Source organism: Coregonus lavaretus, assembly GCF_964263955.1.
Source record: "Coregonus lavaretus genome assembly, chromosome: 19".
Classification (NCBI taxonomy): domain Eukaryota; kingdom Metazoa; phylum Chordata; class Actinopteri; order Salmoniformes; family Salmonidae; genus Coregonus; species Coregonus lavaretus.
The window spans coordinates 47,878,038-47,889,697 of record NC_140006.1 but is presented as its reverse complement, the minus strand read 5'-3'; the positions used below and the strand labels follow the sequence as shown (position 1 = coordinate 47,889,697).

Below are 11,660 nucleotides of genomic sequence, written 5' to 3'. Positions count from 1 at the left end.
ATTAAGTTACTTAGATTGACGCACAGATGCGTCAATAGACTCTTAATAATTAAACAGTCCATTATCCTCACCTCCAGGTTGACCATGACAAAGTTGTGAGCCAGCTCAGAGATCTCCTTGGACTCAGCGAACTTGGGCTTCAGAGCTGGAGGGAGAAAACTGAACATGATGATGATGGCTTCATTGTGCAGGAGATGACATGGCTGTTTTGTAAATGTAATCAGGTTATTATAAGAGGAAGGTCTTTACCTTTGCAGGCTCCACACCAGGTCTTGTGGACGATAACCATCAGTGGCAGTCCACTGTGAAGAGGATAAGTAATGTGTTAAAGTACTGTACGCAAACTCGCCAATGGTTCCATACAATTGATATCCTCCTAGCAAGAGAGGCCAGGGGTATATTCATTAGTCGAACAGTTGCAAAACATTTTTGCACCGTAAACTTTACTCAAAACGAGTTTGCTTCCATTTGGTTCCTAGTGAATACACCCCATTAGCTCTTCCAGAGGTGTTTATATCAGGGTTAAATATCCTTACCTGGCCTCTGCCTCCTTCTTCCCATCGTCCAGACTCCTCCAGTGGATGTTGTCTCCGAACCCTGGGGGAGAATCACATTTGAGTGTCAGGCTTTTTGCGTAACTGGTTAACCAGGACATGGGGTGGGTCTACTCTTCGCTAAAAGAGATGAAGGGATCATTGCTGGGAACTGAACACAGGGAACAAAGAATGCAAGATTCACTGTAACTTGATCTCACTCTGCTGCTGATATGACTGCAGGGTGGCTTGTGTACTATGGATATTGTAGCCAAACTAACTAGGTCTCAGAGAAAGTTTCCATTCTACTTTGTCTATATAGTTGCATGGTGAGAAATTAGAGAAAAGATTGTTATCAATAATTGCACATCAGATGAAGAATTCATTTTCTAGTACAAGAAGAGGTTCTATCACCCTAGCCCAGGGATAATCAACTAGATTCAGAAGCGGCCTGGTCAACTGTAAGTGCTGTTATTGTAAAGTGGAAACGTCTAGGAGCAACAACGGCTCAGTCGCGAAGTGGTAGGCCACACACAAGCTCACAGAACGGGACCGGCGAGTGCTGAAGCGCGTAAAGATCGTCTGTCCTCGGTTGCAACACTCACTACAGAGTTCCAAACTGCCTCTGGAAGCAACGTCAGCACAATAACTGTTAGTCGGGAGCTTCATGAAATGGGTTTCCATGGCTGAGCAGCTGCACACAAGCCGAAGATCACCATGCGCAATGCCAAGCGTTGGCTGGAGTGGTGTAAAGCTCACCGCCATTGGACTCTGGAGCAGTGGAAACACGTTCTCTGTAGTGATGAATCACGCTTCACCATCTGGCAGTCCGACGGATGAATCTGGGTTTGGCAGATGCCAGGAGAACGCTACCTGCCCCAATGCATAGTACCAACTGTAACGTTTGGTGGAGGAGGAATAATGGTCTGGGGCTGTTTTTTATGGTTCGGGCTAGGCCCCTTAGTTCCAGTGAAGGGAATCTTAATGCTACAGCATACAATGACATTCTAGACGATTCTGTGCTTCCAACTTTGTGGCAACAGTTTGGGGAAGGCCATTTCCTGTTTCAGCATGACAATGCCTCCGTGTACAAAGCGAGGTCCATACAGAAATGGTTTGTCGAGATCGGTGTAGAAGAACTTGACTGGCCTGCACAGAGCCCTGATCATAACTCCATCTTACACCTTTGGGATGAATTGGAATGCTGACTGCGAGCCAGGCCTAATCGCCCAACATCAGTGCCCCGACCTCACTAATGCTCTTGTGGCTGAATGGAAGCAAGTCCCCGCAGCAATGTTCCAACATCTAGTGGAAAGCCTTCCCAGAAGAGTGGAGGCTGTTATAGCAGCAAAGGGGGGACCAACTCCATATTAATGCCTATGATTTTGGACTGAGATGTTTGACGACCATCTTTTGGTCATGTAGTGAATATTGTCCATGGCAAAAATGAAAACACAAAGCAGACTTAAGTCTTTGGTCCTTTAAAAACCTGCTGTATGTAAAATATTGTGTGCTATAGCTTAAAATAAAAAGATTGACAACATAATTATGTTTGTTTCCAACATTAGGGCTGTTTTCCTAAAGAAGTAAAATCTGCTTCGCGTTTTGTTTCCTTACCACGATACTAACGAGTATCGCGATACTGGTATCGTCCCTGGCCTAATCAATAATACAGTGTGATTAACATAGCACACCATTGCTTCCTTGTGACCTCGGGGGAGAAGTGGGAGATGAGAGGAGAGGAGGACGTACTCCATTGAGGCCAACCAACAGAATAGGAGCAGAAGAGACTCCAACCTGACTGCTGGAAACACAAGAGAAACAACTTGGTGAGGTGAGCACACACACACACACCAATTCTCTGTAGCCTCTTGCATGGTGTTCGTTTCAATACTTGACCCTGGGAACTGTCGCAAACATGAACCTCTCCTGTCTCCATCTCCCTCTCCCTTACAGGTTTCACAGGGGGACTATGAGGCACAGATACAGGAGGCATGAGGCAGATGACAGGATAAAAACAGAGGGATGGATGGGAGGACAAACAGAGAAGAGGTGTTGCCCTGCCCAAACCAGCCCCCCACTCCTGATCTGAGGACACACACGTTAGAGCCAGCCATACCCTTCCCTTTAGAGCCAGCAATGGCTTTTTTCTGGCCACTCTTCCGTAAAGCCCAGCTCTGTGGAGTGTACAGCTTAAAGTGGTCCTATGGACAGATACTCCTATCTCCGCTGTGGAGCTTTGCAGCTCCTTCAGGGTTATCTTTGGTCTCTTTGTTGCCTCTCTGATTAATGCCCTCCTTGCCTGGTCCGTGAGTTTTGGTCGGCGGCCCTCTCTTGGCAGGTTTGTTGTGGTGCCATATTCTTTCAATTTTTTAATAATGGATTTAAATGGTGCTCTGTGGGATGTTCAAAGTTTCGGATATTTTTTTTTTATAACCCAACCCTGATCTGTACTTCTCCACAACTTTGTCCCTGACCTGTTTGGAGAGCTCCTTGGTCTTCATGGCGTCGCTTTCTTGGTGGTGCCCCTTGCTTAGTGGTGTTGCAAGCCTTTCAGAACAGGTGTATATATACTGAGATCATGTGACAGATTATGTGACACTTAGATTGCACACAGGTGGACTAACTAATTATGTGACTTCTGAAGGTAATTGGTTGCACCAGATCTTATTTAGGGGCTTCATAGCAAAGGGGGTGAATATATATATGCACGCACCACTTTTCCGTTGTTTAAAAAAATTCGAAAAAAATAAATAAGTTATTTTATTTTATTTCAGTTCACCAATTTGGGCTATTTTGTGTGTGTCCATTACATGAAATCCAAATAAAAATCAAATTACATTTCAGGTTGTAATGCAACAAAATAGGAAAAACGCCAAGGGGGATGAATACTTTTGCAAGGCACTGTAGGCCTAGCATATTCCCACATTCAAGGAAATTTCCATTTTTATTGGGTTATTTAGCTTACTAACCTTGTCTGCTGTTAGCTAGCTTGCTGGCTAACAGTACGATCAGATGCCCATGTCAAAACTACTGTAATTTACTTTGTTAAAATTGAATTAGGTTCCCTCAATGTTCACTTTCCCCATCTTGTAGCAGGCATAATATGGGCATCTTATGCTTTCCAATGTTAATGTCAATAGATTGTTGATCTACCAGTGGCATGCATGTCACAGTGTTTACCTTCCGTTTTTACTGTGTTAAAACTGAATTAGAATCCCTCAAAGTTCACTATAATAGGACGAAACAATTATTTTCCCCATCTTCGAGCTGGCATAATATGGGCATGTTTTGCTTTACAACCTTCGTGACAATGGAGTATCGATCTACTAGTGGCACACATCTCGAAAAAACTCTACCAGACATTTTTTACATTGGTTTATTTTTTTGACATGGGGTCATCAACGTTCACTGTAATATAACTATTTTTTATTTATTTATTATAAAGACAAAGAATGTGGGGATAGACCAAGTAAAATGTAGTTATTCAACACTCTTAAATGTATAATCTCTAATGAAATATAAAAACCTATCGATCTTGCTGTGAAGCTGTGTGTGTTAGTATGTCATGACCGTAAACACATCTTGCTTTCGCAATTTAACATGTGCTAAACAGCACCCACGGTAGGCTACTGCAGCCTCACTCTACCCTTGATAGTGCTAAACAGCACCCACGGTAGGCTACTGCAGCCTCACTCTACCCTTGATAGTGCTAAACAGCACCCACGGTAGGCTACTGCAGCCTCACTCTACCCTTGATATCGAAGTAATATTTGATGAGACACGAAAATAAAATAAATGATTTGGTATAATTTTGATTATGGAAGATTGAATAAGTGTGCTTTAAACTGTTTGAATGATTTGTAGCCATCGTCTCTATCTGCATGAGAGCATCAGACTCAGTTACCCAGAAAACACATGATACCTTAAAGAGTTGTGTATTCAGGAGGAAGTGGTGTGTATTCAGGAGGAAGTGTTGTGTATTCAGGAGGAAGTGTTGTGTATTCAGGAGGAAGTGTTGTGTATTCAGGAGGACGTGTTGTGTATTCAGGAGGACGTGTTGTGTATTCAGGAGGACGTGTTGTGTATTCAGGAGGAAGTGTTGTGTATTCAGGAGGAAGTGTTGTGTATTCAGGAGGAAGTGTTGTGTATTCAGGAGGAGACTGAAGCCCGGATGACTTGACTGTGTTACAGCAGTTGATTTTTAAGGTAAGCTATTCCATGATGACTGAATTGAACTTTGAACTTTTTAAATACCTGGTTTGGCCTTCCTATTCCTGCCTTAGCATTTACTGGTAGAGGATGCTGGGTAATACGGTGCATTCGGAAAGTATTCAAACCCCTTCCTTTCATTCACATTTTGTTACGTTACAGCCTTATTCTAAAATTTATTAAATTTCTTTTTTTCCCTCATCAATCTACACACAATTACCCATAATGACAAAGCGAAAATAGGTTTAGAAGGTTTTGCAAATTTTTAAAAAAAAATTTTTAATGCCTTATTTACATAAGTATTCAGACCCTTTGCTATGAGACTCGAAATTGAGCTCAGGTGCATCCTGTTTCCACTGATCATCCTTGATCTTTCTACAACTTGATTGGAGTCCACCTGTGGTAAATTCAATTGATTGGACATGATTTGGAAAGGCACACAACTGTCTATATAAGGTCCCACAGTTGACAGTGCATGTCAGAGCAAAAACCAAGCCATGAGGTCGAAGGAATTGTCCGTAGAGCTCCGAGACAGGATTGTGTTGAGGCACAGATCTGGGGAAGGGTACCAAAACATTTCAGCAGCATTTAAGGTCCCCAAGAACACAGTGGCCTCCATCATTCTTAAATGGAACAAGTTTGGAACCACCAAGACTTCCTAGAGCTGGCCGCCGGCCAACCTGAGCAATCGGGGGAGAAGGGCCTGACAATGAACACAACTGCATTTTATCGATGGCACTTTTAATAAATCAAGTCACATTATATTTACCACATGCGCCGAATACAACAGGTGTAGACATTACAGTGAAATGCTTACTTACAAGCCCTTAAAAAATAAAAATAAAATAAAAAAATGCATTGTTGGTTAAGTGTTAAGTAAAAAAAATAAAAGCAAATAACTAAAGAGCAGCAGTAAAATAAAATAACAGTAGGGAGGCTATATACAGGGGGGTAACGGTGCAGAGTCAATGTGCGGGGGCACCGGCTAGTCGAGGTAATTGAGGTAATATGTACATGTGGGTAGAGTTAAAGTGACTATGCATAAGTAATAGACAGAGTAGCAGCAGCGTAAAAGAGGGGGGTGGGGGGGCAGTGCAAATAGTCTGGGTAGCAATGATTATCTGTTCAGGAGTCTTATGGCTTGGGGGTAGAAGCTGTTGAGAAGCCTTTTGGACCTAGACTTGGCGCACCGGTACCGCTTGCCGTGCGGTAGCAGAGAGAACAGTCTATGACTAGGGTGGCTGGAGTCTTTGACAATTTTGAGGGCCTTCCTCTGACACCGCCTGGTATAGAGGTCCTGGATGGCAGGAAGCTTGGCCCCAGTGATGTACTGGGCCGTACGCACTACCCTCTGTAGTGCCTTGCCGTCGGAGGCTGAGCAGTTGCCATACCAGGCGGTGATGCAACCAGTCAGGATGCTCTCGATGGTGCAGCTGTATAACTTTGAGGATCTGAGGACCCATGCCAAATATTTTCTGTCTCCTGAGGGGGAATAGGCTTTGTCGTGCCCTCTTCACGACTGTCTTGATGTATTTGGACCATGATAGTTTGTTGGTGATGTGGACACAAAGGAACTTGAAGCTCTCAACCTGTTCCACTACAGCCAAGTCGATGAGAATGGGGGCGTGCTCAGTCCTCTTTTTTCCTGTAGTCCACAATCATCTCCTTTGTCTTGGTCACGTTGAGGGAGAGGTTGTTGTCCTGGCACCACACGGCCAGGTCTCTGACCTCCTCCCTATATGCTGTCTCATCGTTGTCGGTGATCAGGCCTACCACTGTTGTGTCGTCAGCAAACTTAATGATGGTGTTGGAGTCATGCCTGGCCATGCAGTCATGGGTGAACAGGCAGTACAGGAGGGGACTGAGCACGCACCCCTGAGGGGCCCCTGTGTTGAGGATCAGTGTGGCAGATGTGTTGTTACCTACCCTTACCACCTGGGGGCGACCCATCAGGAAGTCCAGGATCCAGTTGCAGAGGGAGGTGTTTAGTCCCAGGGTCCTTAGCTTAGTGATGAGCTTTGTGGGCACTATGGTGTTGAACGCTGAGCTGTAGTCAATGAACCGCATTCTCACGTAGGTGTTCCTCTTGTCCAGGTGGGAAAGGTCAGTGTGGAGTGCAATAGAGATTGCATCATCTGTGGATCTGTTGGGGCGGTATGCAAATTAGAGTGGGTCTAGGGTTTCTGGGATAATGGTGTTGATGTGAGCCATGACCAGCCTTTCAAAGCACTTCATGGCTACAGACGTGAGTGCTACGGGTCGGTAGTCATTTAGACAGGTTATCTTAGTGTCCTTGGGCACAGGGACTATGGTGGTCTGCTTAAAACATGTTGGTATTACAGACTCAGTCAGGGACATGTTGAAAATGTCAGTGAAGACACTTGCCAGTTGGTCAGCACATGCTCGGAGTACAATACCGTGACGAGATCCTGTGGCCCATTGTCGTGCCATTCATCCACCGCCATCACCTCATGTTTCAGCATGATAATGCCCGGCCCCATGTCGTAAGAATCTGTATACAATTCCTGGAAGATGAAAATGTCCCAGTTCTTCCATGGTCTGCATACTCACCAGACATGTCACCCATTGAGCATGTTTGGGATGCTCTGGATCGACGTGTACGACAGCATGTTCCAGTTCCCGCCAATATCCAGCAACTTCGCACAGCCATTGAAGAGGAGTGGGACAACATTCCACAATCAACAGCCTGATTAACTCCATTCGAAGGAGATGTGTCACCCTGCATGAGGCAAATGGTGGTCACACCAGACACTGACTGGTTTTCTGATCCACGCCCCTCCTTTTTATTTTAAGGTATCTGTGACCAACAGATGCATATCTGTATTCCCAGTCATGTGAAATCCATAAATTAGGGCCTAATGAATTTATTTGAATTGACTGATTTCCTTATATGAACTAACTCAGTAAAATCTTTGAAATTGTTGAGTTTATATTTTTGTTCAGTGTAAAAATGTGAGTCTCACTGCCAAGTCAAACAGTCGCAAATGCGGCTGTTTTTGGTCGCAGTATCGAACCCTGCACACCTTTTATAGGGTTAGGGCTCCCACACGGCCATATCTTCATGTTACAGAGCTTGTTTATGGAAAGCAGATGGAAGACAGAGGGGACTACCTGTGCTAATTAGCTATCCAGAGGGGACTACCTGTGCTAATTAGCTATCCAGAGGGGACTACCTGTGCTAATTAGCTATCCAGAGGGGACTACCTGTGCTAATTAGCTATCCAGAGGGGACTACCTGTGCTAATTAGCTATCCAGAGGGGACTACCTGTGCTAATTAGCTATCCAGAGGGGACTACCTGTGCTAATTAGCTATCCAGAGGGGACTACCTGTGCTAATTAGCTATCCAGAGGGGACTACCTGTGCTAATTAGCTATCCAGAGGGGACTACCTGTGCTAATTAGCTATCCAGAGGGGACTACCTGTGCTAATTAGCTATCCAGAGGGGACTACCTGTGCTAATTAGCTATCCAGAGGGGACTACCTGTGCTAATTAGCTATCCAGAGGGGACTACCTGTGCTAATTAGCTATCCAGAGGGGACTACCTGTGCTAATTAGCTACCTGCGTCTCCGAACACCTGTGTGTAAACGGAAGACTGACGCCACAAACGTTCTGTCGCTGAAAATACTGTGTTAAAAACAGCGTGCAGTAAGTATATAATTTAGCATTTGTGAAATTATTTTGATGTGATGTGAAAGTAGAAGGCTTTATGTTTCTAGAGCCGTACCGTAATTGAGAATAAATTCACGTTTCAAAAGGAGTATTTGGCTGTTTTGGCTTCCGGAGCCAAATTTGCCTCGAAACAGGTAAGGTCCTTGTACTATAAGGAGTGAGTCCATTATTGGGCTACCCACACACAGTCTGATTAAATCAGGCTGTAATACACAATTAATTGGTATATACAGCCCGAAAGTACAATTGTGTAAATGTTAATTACAAGCCAGAAAGTTGAATAAAATTATATTTAAACTTACTCTACCGGTTGTCTTTGCTGTATGTCCATCAGCTGCTTTAAACGTGTTTTTTTTTTTAAATCCTCCCCTGATTCCAAACAACATTTTCATTGTCACGGCATGCTTGGTTCAATAGCTATTGACGAGAGAATATTCTATATAAAAACTAACTTTCCTGTGGATATGGTGTGTCAAATTTCGAGCAGCTGAAGGACAAACAGCACAGACAACTGGTAGAGTGATTTTTAAAATGTTATTTTATTCAACATTCTGGCTTGTAAGGAACATTTACAAGATTTTGCAGGCATTAGCTTCAGGCTGTATACCAATTAATTGTTTCAATTTTCCAAGTCATGTGCACAAGTCCAGTGAAATGCCGTTCTTGGAGCTCTAAACCCCACAATGCAGTAATCAATAACAATAATGCTAAAAATAACACATTATAATGTGTATTACTACAGCAGGATTAATCAGATTACCATACCCAATGAGACAAGGAAGAGGTTTGTTTTCAATCAACAGGTAGCCTGCGGGCGCGAAATTGCGTCCTCGACAACACAAAACGGATAAAGCTTTAAAAGTAAGATCTAAGCTTACTGACATCTGGCTTCCAAGTTAGATAACTCAAATTGGGTTGTTCCTATTTACCACAGCCACAGAGTCAGAATTGGCTATATCGTCAAGATTCCTGACAATAAAAATTCGCTTTTTGGTCTTAATTTAAGATTAGAGTTTGTATAAAGGTTAGCAGTGTGGTTAAGGTTAGGTTTAAAATCAGATTTTAGGAAGAGACATTTTCGAAATAGGCGGGGTTTAGACATAATTATGACTTTGTGGCTGTGGTAACTAGTGACGACCCCCTCAAACTGCTAGCTAGCAAGAATCTTGTTAGCATGACCTGATGATTGCTAAGATAACGTTAGCTAGCTAGCTTTCAGAGCTCCCACCCAAGCTACATTTGATTGTCTTACCTCTCGCATTCGCCTCAGCTGCAACCTTCTGAATATGAGTCAGAGAAAATAAAACATAAGAGGACAACAAAGCGATATTCACAAGAGGGGACTGCATATTTGTTTGCTGTGTCGGCCTTTCTTCCAACAAACTAGCGCACAGTGAAATACACCGGAAGTGATGTTCCGTTGGACAGGAAAAGGGTTTCCACCAGTTACCACAGCCACAAAGTCAAAATTGTCTGTAGAAAACAAAAACATTTAAACACAAATTAGCATTTTGGTTTTAATTTAAGGTTATGGTTAGGCATAAGGTTACCAGTTTGGTTGTTAGGGTTCGGTTTAAAATAACATTTTAAGAAGAGAAATTGTAAAAATAAAAATAAAACACACACACGAAAACACTTTGGCTATGTTAACTAGTGACGAACAGGAAAAAGCGAGTTGAACTTCCTCGTTTCTTCTTTGTACAATCTACAGTGCCTTCAGAAAGTATTCATACTCCCTTGTTTTAGTCCAAATTTTGTTGTGTTACAGCCCGAATTTAAAATGGATTCAAAAAAAAAATCTCACCCATCTACACACAATGATCCCATAATGAAAAAGTGAAAACGTGTTTTTAGACATTTTAGCACATTTATTGAAAATAAAATACAGAAATATCTCATTTAAATAACTATTTACACCTCTGAGTCAATAGTTTGTAGAAGCACCTTTGGCAGCGATTACAGCTGAGTCTTTCAGGGTAAATTTCTAAGAGCTTCCCACACCTGGATTGTGCAACATTTGCCCATTATTGGTCCTGTGGTCCGCTGTAGCTCAGCTGGTAGAGCACGGCGCTTGTAACGCCAAGGTAGTGGGTTCGATCCCCGGGACCACCCATACACAAAAAAATAAAAATAAAAAATGTATGCACGCATGACTGTAAGTCGCTTTGGATAAAAGCGTCTGCTAAATGGCATATTATTATATTATTCTTTTCAAAATTCTTCAAGCTCTGTCAAATTGGTTGTTGATCATTGCTAGACAAACATTTTCAGGTCTCGCCATAGATTTCCAAGTAGATTTAAGTCAAAACTGTAACTCGGCCACTCAGGAACATTCACTGTCTTCTTTGTAAGCAACTCCAGTGTAGATTTGGCCTGGTGTTTTAGGTTATTGTCCTGCTAAAAGGTGAATTCATCTCCCAGTGTCTGGTGGAATGCAGACTGAAAAAGGTATTTCTATAGGATTTTGCCTTAACTCCATTTCCTTTCTTTTTATCTGTTTTATTTTTCTCCCCAGTCCTTAACGATGACAAACATACAGTGAGGGAAAAAAGTATTTGATCCCCTGCTGATTTTGTATGTTTGCCCACTGACAAAGAAATGATCAGTCTATAATTTTAATGGTAGGTTTATTTGAACAGTGAGAGACAGAATAACAACAAAAAAAATCCAGAAATGTGCATGTCAAAAATGTTATAAATTGATTTCCATTTTAATGAGGGAAACTGTCTCTCACTATTCAAATAAACCTACCATTTAAATTATAGACTGATCATGTCTTTGTCAGTGGGAAAACGTACAAAATCAGCAGGGGATCAAATACTTTTTTCCCTCACTGTACCCCTAACATGATGCAGCCAGCACTATGCTTGAAAATATGGAGAGTGGTATTCAGTAATGTGTTATGTTTGGGGCAAATCCAACACAACACTTTGTATTCAGGACAAAAATTGAATTGTTTTGCCACATTTTTTGCAGTATTACTTTAGTGTCTTCTTGCAAACAGGATGCATGTTTTGAAATATTTTTATTCTGTACAGGCTTCCTTATTTTCACTCTGCCATTTAGGTTAGTATTGTGGAGTAACGACAATGTTGTTGATCCATCCTCAGTTTTCTTCTATCACAACCATTAAACTCTGTAACTGTTTTAAAGTCACCATTGGTGTCACGCCCTGACTCTGGGGACTCGTATATGTTGAGTCAGGGTGTGTATGTTCTATG

The 11,660-nt window shown here is 42.5% G+C and overlaps 1 protein-coding gene across 1 annotated transcript in view; it reads right to left on the bottom strand.

The window, feature by feature from the left end:
- LOC311146340 (thioredoxin domain-containing protein 12-like) overlaps positions 1-9,842 on the bottom strand; it is a gene marked incomplete at its 3' end in the record, with an annotated part of 10,735 nt that extends 893 nt beyond the window's left edge. The window contains exons 1-4 of the mRNA XM_084182823.1: positions 9,692-9,842; positions 537-597; positions 250-302; positions 72-145 (exon numbers count right to left, since the gene is read on the bottom strand). Coding sequence (XP_084038949.1) covers positions 72-145; positions 250-302; positions 537-597; positions 9,692-9,788 — 285 coding nt within the window. The 5' untranslated portion in view covers positions 9,789-9,842. The remainder of the gene's footprint in view (positions 1-71; positions 146-249; positions 303-536; positions 598-9,691) is intronic.
- Positions 9,843-11,660: the final 1,818 nt, after the last annotated feature.